The sequence below is a fragment of the Hemitrygon akajei genome, chromosome 6 (genome assembly GCF_048418815.1).
Source record: "Hemitrygon akajei chromosome 6, sHemAka1.3, whole genome shotgun sequence".
Classification (NCBI taxonomy): domain Eukaryota; kingdom Metazoa; phylum Chordata; class Chondrichthyes; order Myliobatiformes; family Dasyatidae; genus Hemitrygon; species Hemitrygon akajei.
This window is the reverse complement of record NC_133129.1, coordinates 150747969-150773109: the sequence shown is the minus strand read 5'-3', so window position 1 is coordinate 150773109 and position 25141 is coordinate 150747969. Positions and strand designations below refer to the sequence as shown.

Below are 25141 nucleotides of genomic sequence, written 5' to 3'. Positions count from 1 at the left end.
CAAAGGGCTGCAGTAGTTCAAGCAGATGGTTTATCAACACCTTCTCAAGGCCAGTCCGGAAAATAAATGCTGGTCTTACCAGTGATGCTCAGGTGCTGAATGTAAATTTAAAAAGTCTCATTCTTTCCTTTCTTCCTTGCAGCTACAAAACTTCAAGAAACTAAATGAGTTCCAACTCAGCACAAGATCTGAAAATAAATACAAGTGTAAATATTGAGAAATACCAGCAAGCTCTTGCTTCAAGAAGGCTCTGAGTGGAGACCTGTGCTGGGGAATTGGTCAGTAAGTACAGAGTTTTCATATTTCCATAGGAGTTCCGAACATGTTGGCAGATCCATGTGGAAAATCTGGAAGTACAGATTTTCTATTTAAAGGGGTTATCTTTCATGCCTCCCTTTAATTAATATTAAATAAAACTGGTGATACTCTGAATAAGACTTTACTGAGATGACTGGAATTGAGCAAAAGCATGCAGCAGGTTATCGGACTTGGAGAAGGATGGGATAATTCTTTCTAAATCATTTGCTGGTTTCTACTAGGGCAGATTCAGTAGAAATTTAAATCATAATTTTAACCTTGACATATCTGTGAATACTTCTATAATTAATATAGTTGATACATGCAGAACAGTAGAAATGGACTCCCATGCACAAATTACCTTTGTGTCAGCTGAACTAATGCGTTTGCTATTTCATTCTTTACGATAACTTCCTTGAATATGCATGCATTGATTCTATCTACGGCTTTCTTTTCAGTTGCCTCCCCCCGCCAAGGCTTCCAGACTCCATATTCTATGTAAGATAACCTATAAGATGCTCCATTTTCAGAGTGCCAACTTCTGTTTATCTCTATCCTATTTTGTAAAGGATGCTGGGAAACAAATATTCTGGGTTCAGATAGGCAGTAATCTGGCCCTGCAGAGGCAAATTTTGGACAGTTAGGTCTGTTAGCTCAGTCTAAGATTTGATAACTAAAGGCCAAATGCTGAATAACTGTCACTGTTAGTGAACCCGTTCCAGTACAGTTGGCTCTTCATGCAACAAGAATGTTGAAATTCAAGTCAACTGAGGCACACTAGAACCAAACTAGTAAAGCTTCCCTCAATTTGCCTCTTTAGTTGCTCACAATCTGAACCAATTTGTTGTTCTAATGGATAAATAGATATCTTACTTTCATAATTTGAGAAATTCAGAATGAGAGAGTATGACTAAATGGATTCATAAGAGAAGAGAAAAGTGCACCCATACGAAGCCTAGAACCTCAAGTAATTCCAAAGGACATTCATGGTCAATCAAATACTTTGAAAATACTGAGTGTTGTATCACAGGCAATGTCCCATATCAAGGAATAATCTGAATTCCCAATTATGTTTTATTAATTTTAATTGAGGAATAAGTATTGATTTGTGGAACTCCTCTGCATTGTGAAAAATGCCACAGATTTTTTATGCTTAACTGAATCGGAATTGGTTCCGAACATAAACTACATTGAAATGTTTCATGACTGAAAGAAGATAAAACTCTCAAAACTGCACTAGTGTTTTAGTCACAATTGTTTCTATGTCTCTGCTAACAGGATTAAAACCTCTTCCGAATTTAAAATAAGAGTATCACTAAGCCAACGCTGCTTCCTAGGGAATATTGATTTTAATTTTATAAAATGATGTCATTTTATATTATTTAGAGATACAGCACAGTAACAGGTCTTTACAGTCCACGAGCCTGTGCACACAAACACACCCATATGACCAGTTAATCTGCTAACACGTACGTCTTTGGAATGTGGGAGGAAACTGGAGCACCCAGGGAAAACTGGCACAGGCATGGGGAGAACATATAAACACCTTACAGACAGTGGTGGAATTGGACCCAGTTCACTGGTGCTGTAATAGCATTATGCGAACCACAAGGCTACTGTGCTGCCCCATGTCAAATGTAAATAAATTAACTAGCTGAAGCACAATAGCTGTCTTTTGGCTGCCATGTTTGCCTCCCTTTTTGTGTCCTATTTCCATTTATGCACAGCTGACACTGAACTGGGCACAGAGATTTCTCTTTGGTCCAGCCAAATCGTGCCCAGGTACAAGCAAATCCCACACCACCAGGTTCAGAAACAGCTACTTTCCTACAGATTCCAGAACCAACCTGCACAACCTTAACCCAACATCAGCAACAGAACACGATAGACCACCTCTTGTACTACCAAACTCTTTCTTGGCACTTTTATTCTGTCTCCCTTCATTCTCTTGTTTGACTTATATTTTGTATGTATCTATGTGCCCGTGACGCTGCGAAGGCAAACAAGTTTTTCATTGCAACTCTACCTCGCCATCTTGTACACACGACAACCTGTATCTTCCACATATTGTATATCTTCCGGGCAAGAGGGCGCCAGTGAACAACGATTCCTCAGGTGACATCTTCCAGATAGTCAATCATTTCAGTTTTCCTACATCTTCTACTTATTCTTTTTAATCTTAATTTTGTTTTTGAAGCTGCTGGAGCATGTGACTTACAGTGTGTAGTTGGATCGAGTGAGCTAGCGCTCTGCTGTCCCCACGGAACCTCTGGGAGAGAAATGCAAGTGTGAGCCACCATGAGGAGAAGCTCAGAGATGAGAGGAGGGGCCATGATCACCTACATTTCTTGCCGATTAAAACATCGAGGAAGATTGAAACACTGAGGGAAATGCGGAGGAGAGCGAGCAGTTCTCAGGGAGGCCAGTGGTTTGCGTCGCTGCCCAGGGAGGGGCCGCTGAATCGAGTCCCTGCCCTCGGGGCAGCTGGTTTGAGTCCCTGCCCTCTGAGGGGCCACTGGTTTGAGTCGAAGCTCTCAAAGATGTTATCAAAATTCTGGGATTTATGGGTTCATATTGGCCTCTTTCAGTTTTCTTTATTTCGTGTTCTCACCCATTCTTCCTTGTTGCCGATTGGCGGGCTGGGAGTTTGGGGTTTGATGTTCTTGTTTTTCAATGTGCGTGATCTGTTAAATTTTGTGCGAGGGAGGTGTGGGGGGGGGGGATCTATGGTTTGCGAGTTTTTGATTCTTTTTCTTTTTATGTGGGGGTGAGGATTGATGTTTTTCTTGGTTTTCAATATTTTATGGCTATCTGGTATGTATGTTGTATTCTGCATAAATACTTTGATAGTAAAATGAAATTTTGAACTTTTGTAGACTGGGTCATTCTTAGACCATGGCATTTTAGAGAGAATCAAAGGCCTTTCTCTTTCTCATTTAACAGACATTTACTTTCCTTTGTTATCCTAATGAGATGTTAATTCTGGAACTTCTGTCATAAAACACAACTATTAGTGTCCTTACTTATCATTATCAAGAAAAAAAAGTTTTCTAGAATGTTAAAATATCATAAATGAAAAATAAGACTCTTCGCATATAGACAATACCAAAGTAAAGATTTCTAAATAATTAATATATACAACATCTTACTGCAGTACTGCTTCAACAATTATGCTCCCAAATTTATAGAGGGGTTGTAGAACTCACAAAACGTTAAACATTTTTTCAGAAGTATATTGACTAATTGTATATTAGACACATGGTGTGCAATAGTGACAATTATCATTTTGAACATTCTTCTTCCTTCTTAAGCAGTGTCTCAGAATCAACGATGCATGTCTTCCACTCTGGCTCTGTGGGATCTGAAGATCATTGCTACCCAACAATCTATTGTTAGGGCTAAGATCGCGATCATTAAACTTCCTTTTCCTCAATGAACTGGAGGCTCTTTTGGTGCATTGAAGCTGTTGATGACTTTTATCTATGTCTGTCTGTGCTGAGATTGGCTCCTAAGACATGAGAAGCACTCTGTTTTCGAGGGCACTGCTGTGAACCTTTATTGTCAAAGAGCAATGTTGGGTATGAGGGCAGGTTGGCAGAGGATCTTCACCTGTTGGGATATTGAGTGACCCATCCTCCCATATGCTTTGGTGGATCAGCCAGTGAGGTCTTTGAGATCAGCATACTGCACCTCAATTACTGATATGAGGGTGACCTGGGTTCTGGTCTGTAGTTACCAGAGGTTGACTGTTTTCCTGTTAGTTCTGAACATTAGCTCCATGCTTGTGGAAAGTTTCTTGGAGGTGAGATGTGGTATTCTGGTGAAAAGTTTTGAAATGACACGATGATGATGGATACAAGTTTTCACTGAGATTATATCTGTTGTGGACCCTTTAGTTAGCGTTATGGTGTTAATGCCATTAAGAAGCAAACATTAAAATGGAAAGGAATTTCTCTGGACTTCTGGATTTGAAGGAAGTGTTCCACAGTTCCTCCTGATTGACAGGGTTGAAGAGGGTAAGAGGGTAGTTACTCTGTGTTGGTTGGTGCTACTCTCTGCATTTCCCTTGGCATTAGTGAGCACTTCTTTTGGATGTGGTGGGGGGGGGGGTGGGTTGGAATCTGAACACCTTGGGGAAAACACACATAGTCGCAGTGAGTAGATGCAAGTTACACACGGACACCACAAAAGATTGAAATTGGATTCACATCCCTGGAGAAGTGAGGCAACCATGTTAACCCGTACACCATTGTGCTGCAGAGCCACTTCATATATAAAAAAAGATGCAAAGAACACAGGAAGCTTCCAATCCAAGAATCCTTACATTTATAGTTAATTAGTATCTTGACCTCCTGGTCATTCTTATCAAAGTAGTCCTACTTCTATTAGTTAAAGGAACTAAGAGTCTCTTCACAGGTGACGTTACGATAGAGTTCAGGACAGCCTGTACCAATGGATCCTTTTGGCTAGGAGTCAGCAGGTTATCTGCGATATGCACTCTCAGAAGAGCTATCATTGTAGGCTTCTTGATATGTCAGATGCAAGTCTTCTGTTGACACTGGTGTTTTGTGAGGCCAAGCTGAGGAAAATAATGAGGATTAGGAAGTTGTCAATTCAGAAATCATGGTTGAGCTATGCCAACGTGCTTTCAGTCCCTTTCACAGATGATGAGGTAGTCTAGAAGGTGCCACACCTTGGTACTGGCCTGTTGACTTCAACATCAGGGTGGGAACAGAAACAGCCCACCGACAAAACCCATCAGCATGGAAAGAATGGGGAAAGCTGGGTCATCTTCTGCATAGAACACAGCCATGTCGTAATGAGCACTTAGACATCCGGAACCGTGCCCAATTAAACTAATGACCATAAGGCCGCAAGACAAGGTACTGTGCAGAAGTCATAGCCACATATGTATAGTTAGGCTGTTGTACTGTAGTAATTTTATGTGTTGCACTGTGAGGCCGGCTGGTGGCGTAGCAGCATCAGTGCTGGATTCCGGAACGAATGGTGCTGAGTTCGAATCCAGCTGGCTCCCTTGCACACTTTCTGCTGGGTTGAGCATTGAGCTGGCAACTCAGCCTCACAAAAAAAAACTGGAGAGTGCTACAGAAACGCCACATGATAAGCAATCACTCCACCAGGAGTTAAGGCATTCTTTTTCTTCTTCTTCTACTGTACTGCTGCCGCAAATATAAAACAAAAACATGACATTTGTGGTCAATGATAGACCTGTGGGGAAGGTTGAATGGACAAGGGAGTTGTGTAGGGAGTGTAGGGAGTGCTGTGGAAAACAGAAAGTGGAAAAGTTGGGGGGGGGGGTAAGGGAAAGATGTGCTTGGTGGTAGGATCCAGTTGGAAGCAGCAGAAGTTTCAAAGAATTATGTGCTGGACATGGAGGCTGGTGGAGTGGTAGGTGAGGACAAGAGAAACCCCATCCCTGGTAGCATGGAGTGAGAATGGGGTAAGAGCAGACATGTGTGAAATGGAGGAGATGCGGTTCAGGGCAGCATTGATGGTGAAGGAAGAGAACCCCCCTTTCTTTGAAAAAGGAGGACATCTCCTTTGTTCTAAAATGAAAAGCCTCATCCTGAGAGCAGATGCGGCAGAGACAGAGGAAGTGAGAGAAAGGGATAACACGAGGAAATCTGCAGATGCTGGAAATTCAAACAACACACACAAAATGCTGGTGGAACACAGCAGGCCAGGCCAGTGTCCTGACGAAGGGTCTCGGCCTGAAACGTCGACAGTACTTCTCCTTATAGATGCTGCCTGGCCTGCTGTGTTCCACCAGCATTTTGTGTGTGTTGAGAGAAAGGGATGGCATTTTTACAAGTAATAGATTGGGACAATGTATAGTCTAGGTAGCTGTGAGAGTCTGTTGGTTTATAATAGACATCGGTGTATAAGCTGTCTCTGGAGATAGAGACCGTGAGATTGAGACAGGGGAGGGAAGTGTTAGAATGGACCAGGTGAATTTGAGGCCAGGTGGAAGTTGGAGGCAAGGTGGATGAAATCGAAGAGTTCAGCACCGGTGCAGGGAGAGGGGAATCATGGTTGGGAAAGAGGAAAGGGCGAGGGCAGAGAGCGGGAAGCACCAGAGGGACATTCTGTACTGATAAGTAAACCAATTGTTTGGAAGCAAATGACCTTGCCTGGTGTCTCAGGGCTGGGTGTATCTGAACCCACACCACCGCCTGTCCCTGGCACTTCTTCGCTGCCAGCTGTACCTCAGCCACTCTGCAGCACTCCACCCTCCCCATTCACAACATCCTTTGCTCCTGCCAGATTTACAAACTTACCCTGCACTCCATGTTGACAAGTGCAGGACTGTACAAAATTCTTAGCCACCCTAACTATATACACTTTGGCACAGTACTGTAGGGGCAGAATTAGGCCATTCAGCCATCAGGTCTGCTCGACCATAACTGATTTATTATTCCTCTCAACCCCGTTCTCCTACCTTCTTCCTATAACCTTTGAACCCCTTACTAGTCAAGCTCCACTTTAAATATACCTAATAACATGGCCTCCACGTCCATCTGTGGCTAACACTCTCAGGCTAACAAAGTTCTTCCTCATTTCTGTTCAAAAGGGACATCTCTCTATTCTGAGACTGTGCTCTCTGGTCCTAGACTCTCCACATTCACTCTGTCTAGGCCTTTCAATATTCAATAGGTTTCAATGAGATATCCCCTCATTCTCTAAACTCCAGCCAGTATGTACAAGCCCAGATCCATCCTCCTACATTTACATTTTCATTCCCGGGACCATTCTTGTTAACCTCCTCTGGACCCTCTCCAATTCCAGCACATCCCTCCTTAGATAAAGGGCCCAAAGCTGCTCACAATACTCCAAGTGTGGTCTGACCAATGCCTCAGCATCACATTTTTGCCTTTGTATTCTATTCCTGTTGAAATGTGTTCTAACACTGCATTTGCCTTCCTTACCATCCACTCAGCCTGCAAGGAAACTTTAGGGAATCCTACATGTAGACGCCCAAATCCCTCTGCACCAATGATTTTTGAATTTGCACCCCATTTAGAAAATAGTCCATGCCTTTATTCCTTCTACAGAAGTGCATGAGCATACACATCTCTACGCTGTATTCCATCTGCCACTTCTTTGCTTTGCCCATTTTCCATATCTGTCTAAGTCCTTTAGCAGACTCCCTGCTTCCTCAACATGCCTGCTCCTCCACCTATCTTCATATCATCTGCAAACTTGGCCACAAAGCCATCAATTCTTTTATCCAAAGCATTGACATATAATGTGAAAAGAAGCAGTCCCAACACTGACCCCTGCAGAACCTACTAATCACCATCAGCCAACCAGAAAATGTCTCCTGTATTCCCACTCTTTGCCTCCTTTTATTTCCTCAAAAAATTCCAACAGGTTTGTCAGAAAAAAATTCCTCTTAAGGAAACCAGTCTATTTTATCTTTTACCACCACGTACCCCAAAACCTCATCCTTAAAAATGGACTCCAACATCTTCCCCAGCTCTAAATTCAGGCTAGCTGGCTATAATATCATAATATAATATAATATAATATAATATAATATAATATAATATAATATAATATAATATAATATAATATAATAAATTCAGGCTATAATATCCTGTCTTTTGCCTCCCTCCTTTCTTAAAGAGTGGAGTGACATTGTGATTTGTCAGTCCCCCGGAACCATTCCAGAATCTCGTGATTCTTGAAAGATCATTATTGATGCCTCCACAGTCTCCTCAGAACATTTGGGCCCATCTGGTCCAGGTGACTTAACTATCTTCAGACCTTTCAGCTTCCCAAGCATCTTTGCCTTATTAATAGCAACTGCATTCACTTCTGCACCCTAACATTCTTAAATTACTGGCATACTGCTTGTATCTTCCATAGTGAAGAATGACACAAGATACTTATTTAGTTCAACCGCTATTTCTATGTCCTCTATTACTACTCCAGCATCATTTTCCAGCTGTCTGATATCCACACTCACCACTTTTTCTATATCTGAAAATATTCTGGTAGCTTCTTTGATATCATTGGTTAGCTTACTTTCATATTTCATCTTTCTCTCCTTACGATTTTTTAGTTGCCTTCTGACAGTTTTTAAACGCTTACTAATCCTCTAACTTTCCACTAATCTTTGCAATATTATATGTAATCTCTTTTGCTTTTATGGTCTCTTTGACTTCCCTTGTCAGCCATGGTTACCTCATCCTCCCTTTGGAATACTTCTTCAGTGGGATATGTCAATCTTGCACCTTCCAAATTACTCCCAGAAACTTCAGCCATTGCTGTTTGGCCATCATGCTGCGAGCGAGTGTCACCTTCCAATCAGCTTTGACCAGCACCTCTCTCATGCCTCTACTGTAATACTTAAACTTCTGATTTTAGCTTCTTCCTCCCAAACTTCATGGTGAATTCTGTCATATTGTGATCACTACCTCCTAAGGGTTCCTTCACCTTAAGCTCCCTAATTAAATCTGGTTCATTACACAACACTCATTCCACAATTGCCTTTTTTCTTAGTGGGCTCAATCACAACTGCTCTAAAAAGCTATCTCTTAGGCATTCCACAAATGCCCTCTCTTGGGATCCAGCATCAACCTGATTTTCCCAGTTTATCTGCATATTGAAATCCCCCAAGACCATTAAAACATCACCCTTTTTACATGTCTTTTTAATCTCCCATTGTAGCTTCTACCCTACATTCTGGCTATTGTTCAGAGGTCTACATAAAACTCCCATCAGAGTCTTTTTACCCTTGCAGTTTCTTAACTCTACCAACAAGGTCTCTACATCTTCTGATGCTATGTCATCTCTTTCTAAGGAGTTGATTTCATTTTTACCAATAAAGCCAACCCACCCCTCTGCCCTCCTGTCTGTCCTTTCAATACAATGTGTATCCTTGGATGTTGAGCTCCCAACTATGATCTTCTTTCTGCCACGACTCAGTGATGCCCACTTTGTCATACTTGCTAATCGCTTTCTGTGCGATCATCTAATTTCTTTTGGGTGCTGCATTCAAAAAGAACACCTTCAGTCTTTTATTCATCATCCTTTTCAATGTTGCCCCCATGTCACGGGAAGTTAAATTCTTACCTCTTTCTAAACTACACACTGCATCTACTTGTAAATCAACTGCCCCATTCTCTGAACTATCTTTCTGGTTCACATCCCTCTGCTAAATTATTTTAAACCATCTCCAAACCTGCCCACAAGAATACTGGTCTGCCTCAAGTCCAGGTGTAATGCTTCTTTTTGTACTGGTCATACCTTCCCCAGAAGTGATCCCAATGATCCAGAAATCTGAACCCCTGCCCCCTGCACCAATTCCTCAGCCACACATTTATCTGCCAAATGATCCTATTCTTACCCTCACAGATGTGTGGCACAGGCAGTGATCCACAGATTACTACACTTGAGATTCTGCTTTTCAACTTCCTTCCTAACTTCCTATAACCTCTCTTTAGGACCTCATCCCTTTTCCTACCAATGTCAATGCTACCAGTATGTACCACGATTTCTGGCTACTCACCTTTAGAGTGCTGTGAGGGAGACGTCCCTGTCAGTTGGGAGGGAACATCCCATTTGGTTGTCTCTCTCACACGCATAGAATCTCTCGTGCAGATATAGTTATCAGGGAGACTGGAGGTCTCCCAGAGTTCCCACGTCTCACACAAGGAGCGTACCACCAGCCATGGGCCCATTCTCACTGCACTAGTGATGTGCTAAAAGATAAGGAAAGACAGAGACTTACTAGAAACCTATCTAGACCCTTTGCCACTTCTCACCCAAGCCTAATAAGCAAAAGCTTATCCACTCTAGCACTGTCCATTCACACAATTGCCACTCTGCTTAAACCTAACTTATTTTATTGGCCTTTGCCAAGTGCTTAATAGATAGTTATAAAGCCCACAGAGAGTTGGTAAAAATTCAGGAAAGTGGTTATAACAAAATCACAAAAGGCAACCTTAATTGATATTTGGCAGGGTTACATTTACAGTCGAGCAAGTGGTTCGAGCTTAAGAAAATAAAATAAGACTTTTATTTCACTTTCACTTTTTCTGACTGCCGAGATATCACAGCTCCATAGCCAATAAACTACATTATGAAATGTAGCTAATGCTGGTTTAACAAGTGCGGAAAGAAACAATAACCCTCTCCATGTAGGCTCTACGATGAAATACCTTCTCAATATATCACTTACTTTTGACAAATTGCTTTGGATCTCATTGAAGATTTTTGGCAAATGCACAACATATCTGAATCAAACACTCTATCAAAACCAATTGTGCGCTGAAAGATTTCAGAGTAAATGGGTTTGAGGTTAAACCACCATCTCGGGATCACTCTCCGGCTGGGAAAACAGATGCTATTGTACATCCAAGAACCATATCGGAGCTCCAACTGCTGCTGGAATCCAAGTTTTTCTTATGTCAGGAGTTGGCTCGTTAAAAACGCAATTACAACGGTACTTTAATACAAGTATATGTTGCTGTGAATGTAGCGCCAAAAAGTGACGGGCGCTAACCTCACGCTATTTTTTCTCGAGATTTCTCAGGACTGATATGGCGCAAGGCACTTAATAAATAAAAACATTGGTCTTTTATTATCACAGGGCCCGCCAAAAGAACGTGTTTTGATGGTCGAATGCCGTTTTACCTTACGGTATGTTTTCTGCAACTTGTGCAATTTCAGCAAACTTCAGACTACTCACGCAGAACTGACATCATTCTTTCTCGTTTACAGTAAAAGTTAACGGGAAATGGAAACTAATAAATACAAACCAATGACTTTTAAAAAAAATCCTCGACACTGTGCATAACAAGAGTGCAGCTGAGTTTATCCTCATTTGTTCCTCCAGGAAATCCTTCACGTGTAGAGCCCATTCACTGAACAGATTTCAGAAATTTCATTGATCATTGAATTGACGCAAGCTGAAGAGTAACAATAGTAAAATCTGTTTTCTTTTAGGAAAATAAAATGTTAACCAGAACCACTTAGGTCCAACAACTGACTGTAATGTAAAATGATACATATGCCTATCTGGCTGGTTCCAGTGTGTGTAAAAAAAAACACCAAACCACAATATTGCGGATCGAACTAGCCTCGGGCTATTCTGGCAGAGCTCATAAACCGGTTGTTTATGGGCTCTCCATCAGTCTAATTTTATTTTGCCTTTAGTGAAGAGTGTCCAATTCTATATTTTCCATAAGTTCCGGGTAAGAATTGAAAAGCTCCGTATCCGATTATCATTGTTGCTTCATTGCCTCCAGAATTTTAGTTGCGATTGAATTTTGAAAAGAACGCTTTAGTTCAATAGTTGATCAAATTGTAATCAGAATTTCCGCTTCATGCAAAGTTCTGTAAAGCAGCTCAGAATTTATTTATTTAATAATCATGTGGACCGAAAAGTTGTGAATTTATTTTGAATTGCACCTTATAGACGCTTGATTTAAAATAAAAAATCAGCACCAGATTTCAATCTGATATATATTGCATTCTAGAGCCTGGTCACTAGTTAGATATATTAACATGTATGTGCGCCGGCTCTTGTGGTGTTATGTGGAATGTATTCACTATTCTGATTTCTGATTATGTTAAGCTATTTTGAAATTGCCTCTCTTGTTCCAAAACTAATTTCATTTTTCTTTAATCTTGTATTTGACGTTCCCAGTGCGAGTTTAGTTCAGCTATGATCGGAAGCCCCATGGCTCTGAGATCTCCGGGTTACGTGTACCAGGTGGAGCCTGAAAGTTACGACAGTTTGTTGGAGAGGATAAGTTTTACGGACCCGCCCTGCGTGCAGGTGGCCCCGTCATTCCCGGCCGACCTGTCCGCGTTACAGTCGAGCACCGAGCCGCCGCGGCTCCGACACCCCGACGAGATCTCGCTGCTGTCGTTCGCTGATCACGCCTATCCCGATGCCTTCGGCAACGACGCCTTCTCGGGTTGGCACTACTTCCCTCAGGTGCCTTTCCAGAGCCCCTTCACTGCTGTCTACGACTACTCGTACGAGCCCGCTTTCATCCGCAAGCGCAACGAAAGGGAGAGGCAGCGGGTGAAATGCGTGAACGAGGGCTACGCCCGGCTGAGGCAGCACCTACCACAGGAGGTGGCCGAGAAAAGACTCAGCAAAGTGGAGACGCTGAGAGCCGCCATCAGCTACATCAAAGAGCTGCAGTCGCTGCTCCGGCTGCACAGCGACTGCGTGGAGAGGGAGCCGGCCGGGAGCGCCGTTCCCCAGGCAACGGGTGCCCTGGAAACGGACACGGACAACCACTCCGCAGACCCGAAGCCGAGGTAACCGGGGGCAACGGGAGGATCAGCCGGGCAAAGGGCAGAAGCGCCGTGCCTCTGATCCCACCGAAGCAGGAGACAGGACACCAGGGAGTGCAAGATCAGAGGCAGCGGGCGAATTCCTGCCGACAACGGAAGATTATTTTGCAATAATTTATGGCTTTAAAGCCAATTTCACTGACAATAATACGCTATCTATTTGGGAAATTTTTAAAGAACTGGTCAGAGCTAATTATTTAAATAACCCAGAAGAAACGAGCTCACTTCGCCACTTAGATATCCGAGACCGGGTGGCTACTTTAGTCCCAGTCTGCAGCGTGTGGGTATTAATTTTAAATGAATGATCTTAGTGTTGTGTATTTGTTTCCTATCAGTGGTCTGAACGCGGCTGGGAAGTCAAGCCTGTGAGCCTGGGCCGCCGCTCAAAATACTTGAACCTTGAGCCCATGGCTTCCTCGAGCAGTTAATCACACCCTCCCCTCCTTTGATGCCTCTCGTGCCCGAATATCCGCTGTTCTCAAATACGAACACCTCTCTAATTTCATCGCATTTCAGAATTTAAAAATAAAATTCCCATTCTTTACTCCGTGTAATTCACGGGAGCTTTTCAGTACCCACCCTGTAAACCCCTCTCAGATTTCTATTCCTTATGGAATAGCAGTAAGCGCAGTAAGTCAATTATCCCTCATCAGAAAACCTTTTTTTAAAAAATCCCTAGAATCAAATCTCTGCGGCACGTTTATCAGTTTAATCTTCCTTGGGTCGGGAAAGTGCCCACAGTACTCGGGGCGAGGGTTTACCAAAACTCGGTTTAGTTAGATATTTGTGTAAAGCACCTCATCGACGTTTGGCGTGCCTGCATGCCAACTTCGTACCTGGAGCATATAATTTGCAACAGTATTTACTGGGTTCCATATCGCTATTCATCGCGCTGAAACAGGAAACTCGTTTATCGTTCCACCGTCTCCTTTAACCAGTCTCTTCTCGCCCTCCTCCGAGCACATTTTCCCGACGAGCTTTCCACAGTGAACAAAAATACACACTATACGCTCCATTCAGAAACACAAAGCTTTGCATTCTTTGTTGGATGTGGTTTTAATCACTAAAGTTAAATGGGAACAATACAGAGCACTTTATAATGACAACAACGATGGGGCAATTGTTTCTTATCCTATTGGTCTGCTTTGCTCTTCATTTACTCCAAGAGCTAACAAAATACTTTGGAACACACTGCATTGGAGTAAGTCATGACAAGAACTCGTCATCGCCAATCAGACAATCAATATGTAATCAAAATGTGAAGAGAGTGGGACCCTTAAGTGAAAATTGAGGCTCAAATTGAGCGTTTCCTTAATTTTTGCCTCATTAGTGGAGAGGGTAGTTGTGGAATAAGTTTTATTGTACTAAATTATAAGGAACGGGGTTAGTTCTCTTGCAGATCTTCAACGTTATTGATTTTTTTTTGGTGGTATACTTTTCCTTACTAAAGTTTTGATCCCTGGTCGATAACGAATCAATACCTGGCTTTAAAAACGGCTTGGTTTTATTAATCTACTGGGTTATTTAACAGCAACCGACCACCGTGGCGTGGTCGACACGAAAGGCCCGTCTGAAATTTATCTGCCAAAGAAATAACTGCAGGTCAGAGATAGCTTTAAAAAGTACTGCCTGAAACTAAACGTGAACAAATCTAAGAAATGTCCAACAAGCCCACGAGTCACATGGTTGACGGTAGTTTTCTTAGAATTAATAACATTGTGCAAAACTGCAATGTGCTTTCTGAAATCCGGCTGGCTTTGGTCTCAAATGCTTTTCTGTTACCGTTTCACTGCTTTTGAAACGCATTGTTATTTGTTAATCTAATTTATAACACTTCAACTGGACTCACATTGCAGAATTATATTTAAAATTTGATTATGTTTATTGAAAATAATTGTCATCAATAAAAAAATCTTTATTTGCACTAGAACCTTCTTTAATATATGGAAACTATTCGCGCGCGCCTATGTTGAATTACGCTAACTTCTATCAAGTTTTGCATTTAAAATTATTCTTTAAAACTTTTTGTCAAAAATATTTCCTTTGAGGATTGAGAAATTGTGCTAGAAGAGATTATTATCACCTATTTATTCAAGACATCAATAGGATTACCATTCATCTTAATCAATTGCTGCGATAAAGGCCCGAGAGTCGTAATTAACTTTGGGAGTTTTGTGGCCGATTAATATCGGCTATATGATCCGACCTCTCACACTTTAGAAATAAAGGCGTGAATCGCAATCAAATGGTTCAAGGTGACTCGTACAATTCATTTATTTCGTATAATTGACATAATTATTATGAAGAAAATAACAACAGAATGCGAGGTTTATCCTGCCAATAACCCCTCTGGTCTTCCTAAACAAGTAACAGTTGGACGAACCGCAATATTCTATAAATTCTTTATTAAAATAATTGTTTTTGGAACAATTAACCAAAACAATTTAAGCATTGTGCTATATTGCCTCTGGCAAAGGAGGAACGTTAGCTTCGGGTGATAAACGACTCCCAATTCCTGAGGCAAAACTTACTCTTGTTTTATGTAACTGGGAGGGTGTTACTTGTTTTCCCGAACACCAGAAGGCCAAAAACATTTTAAAAATAGAGTCATAAGTTTGTTTAAAAAACAAATCGGTTTTCTTTTGTTGTAAATACTATTTTCTTAACAGTTTCGAACATTTGGAATACGATATAAAATATCGTTTGAGTTGCGAACAGAGTCGGTAACAAGTATTTTGTCATAGAATATTTTAATAAACGTATTTCAAATATAACCATGAAAGAACACAAGCCAAGTTGAAGGCATTGATGGTTAAATAACAGACTGCCAACAATGGAAAATAATCTTGAATTACTGATGAAGAAATTAATTTGTTGATTATAAAATCCATAACCGGGGATTAACAGTGGAGGCAGAAATGAAAGTATTGGAAAGTATGCAGCACGTAACATCGTGGCAGGTCAGTTGATGACCCAAGCGTCTGTTGTGGGATAGGACCCAGAGAGCATCAAATAAAACGGAACCCGTTCATGGAATGTGAGCGAGTTACTTCATCTGCTTGGTCTGAGAAAGCAAAGAATGAGTAATTCAGCAGACGTGCGAAGGACAATGTTTCATTTTTACAGCCAAGAGCTTGTTGGGCCACTGGTTATATTCATTTTGGGTTCGTCACCTAAGTAAACAGGGCCTCGACATCCTCTGGAAAAGTTATTAAGATTCATAAGAGGTTTTCTAGGATGGTGTCAGGGATGGAAGGCATGAATAACTTTATTTGGGATAGGCTTTCCACCGGGGTTGAAAGAGAAAATTAAGATTTACACCTATGAATAAAAAAAGTTTTATATTTCTTTCTTGGAGAACGTTACTGGGGATAGCAGCGGTCAAGCATAATTCACAACAATGTTTAGAAGAGGGATATGGATAAATTTTCACTTGACGATAAAAATTAATGGGGACACGGTGGACAAAATGCTGTAAAATTCCACTACTGTACTCTCAAACTGTTCCGGTGATTCTCACCTGACCGGGACAATCTGCAGAGGCGCAATCACTAAAGGAAGACTTCGGTCTTCGGTTATCGAAGCCTTCCGCTTTTGGTTTATAGTTTCTTTAACTTCGTCGGTACGGGTAATCACCGATTTAAAGTGGGTGTAGTCTCTGGTGACAAATTTAAGGTGTTGAAGTCTATGGCCGGAGTATCTGTTTGCTTCATTTAATTTGGTTGTTTTTTGGGAACAGTGCGTGTAAATGCATCGGATGGGGTTCCATCGAGAATTTAGAATCCACGAACATCAACCTCGTTTGATGACACATGGGAACTGGGCACAAAACAAAAAGCGGGTCGTGGTCTTTCCTAACCTCTCATCGGCCGTAATCGCGGGTGCGACCTAAGAGTAATAAACTTTTCTTTCAGTTGTATATCCACTACATCTTGTACTTCACAGGATCAGAGAATCAAACCGACAATACATCATCAGCCGAAGAATGTCAGTAGAACAAATAAACGCTAGAATTCGGAAGTTACAATCCCCTTATAGGCTCCCATGTTCCGAGGTTAGAGCCCGAAAGTTTGAAGCCCAAACTCTCCGTATTATTGAAAGGGAAGTAGCCGCACTGGAATTGGAGGGAGGCTGATGTCATATCTTCCAAGATCTTCTTGGATTCGTTGCAGGAACGAATTTGACAGAAAGTTTAAGAAAAAATATTTTTCGTAAAATACAGGGGACATAAAGAGTCAGCGGGTAAAGATTTTCGAGATGAAACTGTTTATCAGCAGCTAATGAACTGCATGTAAGAGATGAAACCATGGATTCTGTCCATTTGTTTTTAAATTTATTATCACTATGCAGGATTCTGCAATATAGCCAGATCAGTCGTGATCTTATTGAATGGCGGAGCAGGCTCGGCAAGGCCAGATGGCCTAATCCTGCTCCTATGAGATTGACTGTTTATTCCTCTCCATAGATGCTGCCTGACCTGCAGAGTTCCTTCAACATTTTGTGTGATGTTGTATTGAATGCTTCCAGCACACTTGGAGAATTATATAGAACATTTGGCGCCACCCAGTGCCTCTATTTATTGCACTGAATTTAATTCGGATGTTAGTGCTTCTGTGCAAAGGGATCTGGGGGTCCTGGTGCAGGAAACACAAAAAGTTAGTATGCAAGTGCAGCAGGTGGTCAAGAAGGCCAATGGAATGCTGGCTTTTATTGCTAGGGGGATGGAGTATAAGAACAGGGAGGTCTTACTGCAGTTGTACCGGGTATTGGTGAGACCACACCTGGAGTACTGCGTGCAGTTCTGGTGTCCATATTTAAGAAAGGACATACTGGCTCTCGAGGCAGTGCAGAGAAGGTTCACTAGGTTAATTCTGGGGATGGGTGGGTTGATGTATGATGAGTGGTTGAGTAGATTGGGACTCTACTCATTGGAGTTCCGAAGAATGAGAGGCGATCTTATTGAAACATATAAGATTGTGAAGGGGCTTGATCGGGTGGATGCGGGGCGAATGTTCCCAATGATGGGTGAAACTAGGACTAGGGGGCATAATCTTAAAATAAGGGGATGCCGTTCCAGGACTGAGATGCGGAGAAATTTCTTCACTCAGAGGGTAGTGGGGCTGTGGAATTTACTGCCCCAGAGAGCTGTGGAAGCTACTACACTCAATAAATTCAAAACGGAGATAGACATTTTCCTGGATAAAAATGGCATTAGGGGATACGGTGAGCGAGCAGGTAAGTGGACATGAGGCTAGGTTTAGATCAGCCAGGTGATCTCCTGGACCAGTTTTCGATAGCCTGGATGGGTCGGAGAGGAATTTTCCAGATTTTCAATTGGCAACTCGTTTTTTTTTCCCCGGGTGATCACATGGGTTTGGGCGGGATGAATAATAAAATAAAATGGGTGGCATGGTGCCCTGTTGGTTGGCACTGTTGCCTTGTGGGATTCGGTGAAAACTAGAGTTAAGATTGGATCAGCCATGATCTTGTTGAATGGCGGAGCAGGCTTGAGGGGCCGATTGGCCTACTCCTGCTCCTATCTCTTATGTTCTTATGTTAAACTCTGATCGTTAAACGCTCTTTTCCCCCCATAATCGACCGGAGGCTGTACTCGCTGCTTTGAAGGTTGTGGCGAGTTTCAGCGCTGATGTCTGCCTTTGCTGAGAGATGAGCTCAAAATATAGGAAGTGAACCATACTTTCCAAAGTCTAGCTTTAAGCTATATGATTGGAGGTTGATGTTCTAGACCTGGAACAAGTTGGTAGAGGATCTTTATAATGCAGGCGTTCGGTGTGAGCCATATCGTCTGGTAGTTCTCAGTGCAGTTTCATGCAGGTTAACCTCTGAACATTAGGTAAACCAGAGCCCTCTGCAGACAGCAGAGGACTGAATTCAGATGGGCTTAGTTCCAGAGTGTAGATACTGTTGGACAAACTATTTCCCATTAGTTTTGAAGCTTCACTCCACACCCAGGGTAAGTCTGATGGAGGAGAGTAGATTGTGATGAGAAAAGCTGGAAGAACAGCGATGCAGCCTCATTTGACGCTGGTCTTCACTGAGGTTAGCGCTGTTGTGGACCTACTGATACAATATGGAGATAATTTCTAAGAGAAGCCAACTTTGGGGAGAATTATCTACAGTCCCTGCAGGTCGGTGGAATCAAAGGGTTTAGTGAGGTCAAGAAACAGTATGTATGCTGGAAGGTGCTGCCCTTGCAGTTGTCATGGAGTGAAGATCATGTCCATCATGGCTCCAGATGAATACAATCTAGGCCTGTAGAAACAATACCGATTTACTTCCACTTCAGTTTTGTAGTTTCTTATGTGACCAATGAGACCATTATGGGAATGGTGCACCTATCCATAGCTGAGGCAGGGATCTTGGGTCAACAATCTTGGGTAGATATGCAGTTTAGGAAGTGGTCTACTCCCCCCACAATTTCCACTGACCTTTCATTTCTTGTTGATCCATGGACTAGGAGTTTTTGGTACCAGTCAAATGCTTCTGCTTCACTTCCAGAGGACATGGACCAGGAATTTCATTAGTCAATGGGGATGTTGCATCTTTCCCAAGGAGATTTTGAGCGCATCCTGTAAATCTTTTCTTCTGTCAATTGGTAATCTCTACTTGTGGCAGAGCTCAGAAAGGAGTATCAGTTTCCAGAGTCTGGTGCTGGGCATGGACTGTCCAACACACACAAAATACTAAAGGGACTCAGCAGGCCAGGTCAGCATCTATGGAGAGGAATAAACAGTCAATGTTTTGGACTGAGACCTAAGTTACAGACAACATTAGGGGGCTGTCCCAATGGGGCCGTATCTTTACTTCTCCTTACAGACCTGCTTTTTGGATTGGCCTTTGTTTTGCCAGGCATTATAAACAACAGACAAGAGCTACACACTAATGATCCATTTACATCCTCATTCACAAATGAACATCATTCAGATTGGCGACAATCAGCAACGATGTAATGAAACAACAAAACAAATTGATAATGTTAGAGCAGTGGATGTGGCGTATATGGATTTTAGTATGATGTCATACCAGCAATATACTGGTGCTGGCTGCATGGATTCAAAATTGGTTTGCCCACAGACGGTAGAGGGTGGGGCTTAGAGTTGGTTTGCTCATAGACAGCAAAAGGTGGCATTCAGAATTGGTTTGCCCATAGATGGCAGAGGGTAGATTCAGAATTGGTTTGCCCATAGACGGCAGAGGGTAGATTCAGAATTGGTTTGCCCATAGACGGCAGAGGGTAGATTCAGAATTGGTTTGCCCACAGGCAGCAGAGGGTGGGAATAGATGGAACGTATTCTGCCTGGAGATCCATGAGTAGTGGTGTTCTGTGGGGATCTGTTCTGGCACCCCTGCTCTTTGCTTTTTTTAAAAATATAAGTTACTTAGATGAGGAAGTGGAGGAGTGGGTTAGTTTGCAGAGGACACAAAGGCTGGTGGTGTTATGGATAATGTAGGAGGGTGCTGTAGGCTAAATACATTGATAGGATGCAGAGTTGGGCTGAGGAGTGGCAGGGCTCAGGGTTAGAAGTGTGAAGTGATACACTTTGGAAGATTCAGCTTGAAGACAGAATATTATGTTAATTCTTAACAGTGTTGGGGAAACAGAGGGACTTTGGAGTCCATGTCGATAGATCTCTCTAAGTTGCCATGCATTGATAGACTGGTTAAGAAGGTGTTGGCCTTCATTTGTTGGGGAACTGAGTTCAAGAGCCACGGGGTAATGCAGCAACTCTATAAAATGGGTTAGACCTTATTACAGGAAGGATTGGGTTAGACTACATGGTGCACTGTGTTCCATCTGGTTCCCTCATTATAGGAAGGATGTGGAAGCTTTAAAAAGGGTGTTGAGATCATTTTACCAGGATACTGTTTGGATTATAGAGCATATTTTAAGGATAGAAGCATTGATTGTGAGAATAGCCAGAGGCTTTTTCCCAGGTCTGAAATGGCGAACATGAGGGGGCATAGTTTTAAGGTGCTTGAAAGTAGGAACAAGGGGGATGTCAGAGGTAAGTTTTTCACACAGAAGTGTGGTGGGTGCATGGAATGCATTGCCAGCGATGGTGGTAGAAGCGGATATAATAGGGTCTTTCTCAGAGACTCTTACGGAGCTTGGAAAAATAGAGGGCTATTGAGTAGGGAAATTCTAGGCAGTTTCTAGAGTAGGTTAAAAGAGTCGGCACAACGTCGTGGGCCGAAGGACCTGCCCTGTGTTGTACTGTTCTATGTTCTTCTGTGTCAGACTCGAGATGAATCGCAGGCGTAAGTGCCCAGTCCGAAGGGCAAATCTTCCAACGGAAAGCTTTAAAACGTGTGTGAAGCGGCGTTAACATGTGGCATACGTAGTTTAACCTGCCAGAAGGACACGGTGGAAAGAAGCACGGGGTGGCTTTAACTTTACTCAAAGGGGTCTACTTCTTTCTAATCTGTTTCCCAGAAAACGTTCACTCTGCGTTTAGTGAAGCTTTCGTTGATACATGTGTCCTCTGATTGTGCGAGCGGCAGCTTTGGTTATGGCGGTGAAGAATACTGGGCGAGGAATAATCCGTTCACTCCTATCTTATAAAGGATCCAACATTTTAATCGAGTTTACATACCAACTATAAACTTAAATGAATACTAAATCTTATTTCGTGTGAATTTCCGCCCAGCCCTTCAAAATGGTGTGACTGACTTAGTTAACTCTGGAGGAAGTACTGGTTCGTTACCATAAGAAAGCCTAAACATAATATCTTTTAAAACCACAACCCATAAAAAGATCAGCATAACGTACAGATAAATAAACGTTTCCCTCACTCACTGCACAATTCGAGCATTGCAATGCACCAGTCGTGGAAGGCAGTTGGCATTTAGAGTCACACCGGTGTGGAATTTCATCAGAACAACAACTCCCAGCCCGCACCCGGCGAATGAAAAGCGTCGCAGGAACCTAGCAACACGTGTCGGAACATAGTAACATCATCTGGAACATAGCAACCGGAGTTCACAGTACAGGCTGCCGCTCAAATAGGGGCTTCGCGAGAAGGACGGGGGTCGTCACCACTACCAGGCTTTCGACAGCGTGCAGAGTGGAGACTGTTGTTTTAAAGGCAAGACGCGTAAGACATAATAACAAATCAAAAGGGAATGCAAGATTATTCCACATTTCCAGTACGATTTGCGTTTTTTTTTAATTTTTAGTAATCTGACGTTAGTAAATTTTCTCTGAAAATTCCTGGTAAAGCTGCGTCGTGAGAATTAGTGAAATAAGAAATAATGTTTTATTGATATTCTAGGATCTCCTCGAGGTCTTTCAGTCAAGTTATTTGGTATTTAATGACTTTAAAACGACATTGCGCTGTTCATATTTGTTGTTTGTATTTGCCCAAACTTCTTTGTTTTATTTGGAAGCTGCGACCATGCCGTCATTTTACCCCTCTGTGCGACTCGACGGTTCTCCTACTTTGTTTGGACACGTTAGGGATACAAATATCGTCTTTGTTGTTGACACATCACAAAGCATGCAAGCCTACCTTAGTGCAACGAAGTTCCATCTGAAGGAAGCGCTTTTGGCTAAGGCCTATACACTCGCCAGTCGCTTTAACATTGTGGAATTTTCCAATAAGGTAGAGTTTACATATCCTATAATTTATACATATTTTCAAAATGGAACGTTTCGCTGGTAAATAATTATGCGTTGTATTCCTAGTTACATTTATTAATTGAAATTGTATTAATAGGTTTGTATGTAGAATACTCAATATTAATAGGTTTATATGTAGAATACTCAATCTATATGATTTGAGTTGACATTGCAATTATAACACATGATTTCTGCTAAATTATCAGGATTATTAGATCTTGAATAAAGATTGCTATTCTAATATCAATTCCAATACATATTTATACTTTGATTACATACTTAAAGGTATTCTATCAGTGAAGCTAGAATATAAGAACAGGGAAGTTATGCTGAATATTTATAAGACACTGCTGTGTCCTCAATTGGAGTATTGTCTTCAATTCTGATTGCCACATTACAGGAAGAATAGGTGGGAATTAGAGGTAGACCAGAGAGGGAAAAAAATATCAGAATGATTTCTGGGATGAAGCAAGGATAGAGATACTGGCACTCTCTCTATGAAAGAAATATATGTAGACTGACAAACTCTAATGGCAAAAGAAGACAAACTGTGCAAATGACAATAATACTGAGAACATGAGTTGTAAAGAGTCCTTGAAAGGTTTTAGAATTATTTCAGAGTAGAGCTGGAAGAAGCACATGGGTCCAAGAGCCTGATGATTGTAGGGTAATAACTACTCCTGAACATGGTGGTGTGGGACCTAAGGCTTCTGTACCCTCTGCTTGAATATAGTAATGAGAAGCTGACGAGGGCCTGGACAGACAGCCTGGGAGACTGTTCCTCTTGGTGGAGGTCAGAAATAGAAAACTAAGAGTGACGTGAGGAACATTATCCTTTAAACGTTGTGTGGTTGTAACCTGTAATACACTGTCTGCAAGGCTGGTGAAGGCAGGTTGCACTGCGAGGAAACTGGGTGAGTATATGCTGAAGAAAAGGCTAAAGGGAAAGAGCTTGGGGGTGGAATGAGAACATCCCTGGGTAGGAAGCTGGTGCATTCATGATGGGCTGAATGGCCTCCCTCTGTGTTGTAACTATTGTATGATTCTACAGATATCTAATGCTGTCTCCTTTCATGTAGGTATCCAAGTGGTGTGACCGTATAGTAGTATGTACTCCACAGACTGTGTCCAGTGCAGTGCATTGGCTTCAGTCTCTCACCTGTGCACTGGGCAGGGATCTGCTCAGTGCATTAACAGCTGCATTCAGTGACCCATTATGCCAGGCTATCTACTTGGTGACAAATGGTCTACCTGACAATGCCTTAAAGGATATTTTGCACACGCTGCCATACATATCCCGCGGTCGGCCAATACACACCTTCTACTTGTCTGAGAAATGGCTGGACAGTGAAACGCGAGAGTTCCTGCAGGGAATCAGCAGGGCCACCCAGGGCAGTGCTCATCTCATTAGGCTCAACCACTGCGGAGCAATCAAACAGGTAACGAATGGAAATTAAATAACTATGTGGAAAACATACCTGTCACACCGTTTTAAGATCAACTTACATGCATGAAATTTTAAATCCTTCAGGAATGCTTCCAAGTGTACAAAGTTCAGCTGTGACTAGCAAAGCAAAGTTTGAATTACAACAGTAGCGTTAAATCTTAGAATAAATGGCTTTAAGAAAACTACAGAACCTCAGTCTGTTTATTAACTGAAATCTCAAGGAAAACAAATTATTATATGCTGTGAATTATAGCATATTGGACACTATAATATGAAAAAACAGGCTGCTGAGTGTTTTCAAAACTTAATTGGAAATAATTGTGCAATAAAAATGCAATAACCATTTTTGATCTCTGGTAAATAATGGCATGCTGACTTTTTTGAATGGTCCAGTGGGAAATTCTCAGTATAATCCCTCCACCAGTCCAATGCTTCAGGAGCTCTGCAGTCTTATAATTACAATCTCTTGCACATGTTTGACTTCTTTCACCCCACCAGAAGTAACTCAGCATATTGCCTGTTCCCTGGTATCTTGCTCACATTCACTGCTAAACCTACACAAAAGAAAGAAGTTGAAGTAACATTTGGCCGTTCAACCCCTGCCCCACCATTCAACAAGATCAAAACTAATCCTTAACTTCAACATAACTTTCCTGCCATAATCCCATATCTTTCTTTCCACTAATAACCAGTGACCTATCAAACTAAACACTTTTTAGGGTTAACCACACAGCAATCAGAGGGCCCAAAGGATCACTGGGGATCCGAGTCACCCCAACTACAAACTGTTCCAGCTGCTACCATCCGGGAAACAGTATCACAGCATAAAAACCAGGACCAACAGGCTCAGGGACAGCTTCTTCCACCAGGCCATTAGACTGACTAATTCATGCTGATACAATTGTATTTCTATGTTATATTGTCTGTCCTGGTGTACATACCATTTGTTATAAATGACTATAAATTGCATATTGCACATTTAGATGGACACATAACATAAAGATTTTTACTCATGTATGTGAAGGACATCCGTCTGTTTCCAACGTTCACCACAGAAGCACAGTCCAAACTCAACAAGTTTTAAACTTAATTCTATTTCAATACATTTGCAATTGGCATTATGTTTGACATAATTGTCTGTTATATTTTCCTTGTGACTTTACACCAATTACATATATGTCATGTTTTACAGTCTTTACAGCAACATTATTAAAGCATTATGACTCATCAAGAACACTTTGAAATAAGTTTAAGTGAAAATAGTGAAATTGTTCACATTGGCAGAGGGATAAGAATCGGAAGACATAATAAGAATTACATGAGGGAAAACAGCAATACCTCTACTTTCTTAGATGTTTACAAAAATTTGACTTGTCATCTAAAACTTTGACAAGCTTCTATACATGTGTAATGGAGAG

The 25141-nt window shown here is 41.8% G+C and overlaps 3 protein-coding genes across 5 annotated transcripts in view; 2 read left to right on the top strand and 1 right to left on the bottom strand.

Annotated features, from left to right (window-relative positions):
- The window catches only part of LOC140729602 (uncharacterized), a 48444-nt gene extending 36264 nt beyond the window's left edge, over nucleotides 1-12180 (bottom strand). Inside the window, exons 1-2 of one of the 3 annotated variants that reach the window (XM_073049557.1) lie at nucleotides 12092-12180; nucleotides 9833-10025 (exon numbers count right to left, since the gene is read on the bottom strand). In XM_073049557.1, coding sequence (XP_072905658.1) covers nucleotides 9833-10004 — 172 coding nt within the window. In that variant the 5' untranslated portion in view covers nucleotides 10005-10025; nucleotides 12092-12180. Of the gene's footprint in view, nucleotides 1-1989; nucleotides 5478-9832; nucleotides 10026-10504; nucleotides 11672-12091 lie in introns of those variants that run through there. The other 2 variants (XM_073049556.1, XR_012099367.1) reach the window with 2 other exon arrangements.
- On the top strand, nucleotides 11471-13557 carry LOC140729603 (achaete-scute homolog 5-like). The gene is made up of 2 exons (XM_073049558.1): nucleotides 11471-11519; nucleotides 11975-13557. Exon 2 carries the CDS (start codon nucleotides 11993-11995, stop codon nucleotides 12602-12604), a length of 612 nt encoding a protein of 203 aa, XP_072905659.1. The 5' UTR covers nucleotides 11471-11519; nucleotides 11975-11992; the 3' UTR covers nucleotides 12605-13557.
- An 8078-nt stretch (nucleotides 13558-21635) lies between these two features.
- c6h11orf16 (chromosome 6 C11orf16 homolog) overlaps nucleotides 21636-25141 on the top strand; it is a 30687-nt gene continuing 27181 nt past the window's right edge. Inside the window, exons 1-3 of the mRNA XM_073049548.1 lie at nucleotides 21636-21752; nucleotides 22045-22259; nucleotides 23356-23715. Coding sequence (XP_072905649.1) covers nucleotides 22053-22259; nucleotides 23356-23715 — 567 coding nt within the window. The 5' untranslated portion in view covers nucleotides 21636-21752; nucleotides 22045-22052. The remainder of the gene's footprint in view (nucleotides 21753-22044; nucleotides 22260-23355; nucleotides 23716-25141) is intronic.

Coding starts and splice junctions, on each gene's coding strand:
- LOC140729603 (XM_073049558.1), top strand. CDS start 11,993: ATGATCGGAAGCCCCATGGCTCTGAGATCTCCGGGTTACGTGTACCAG.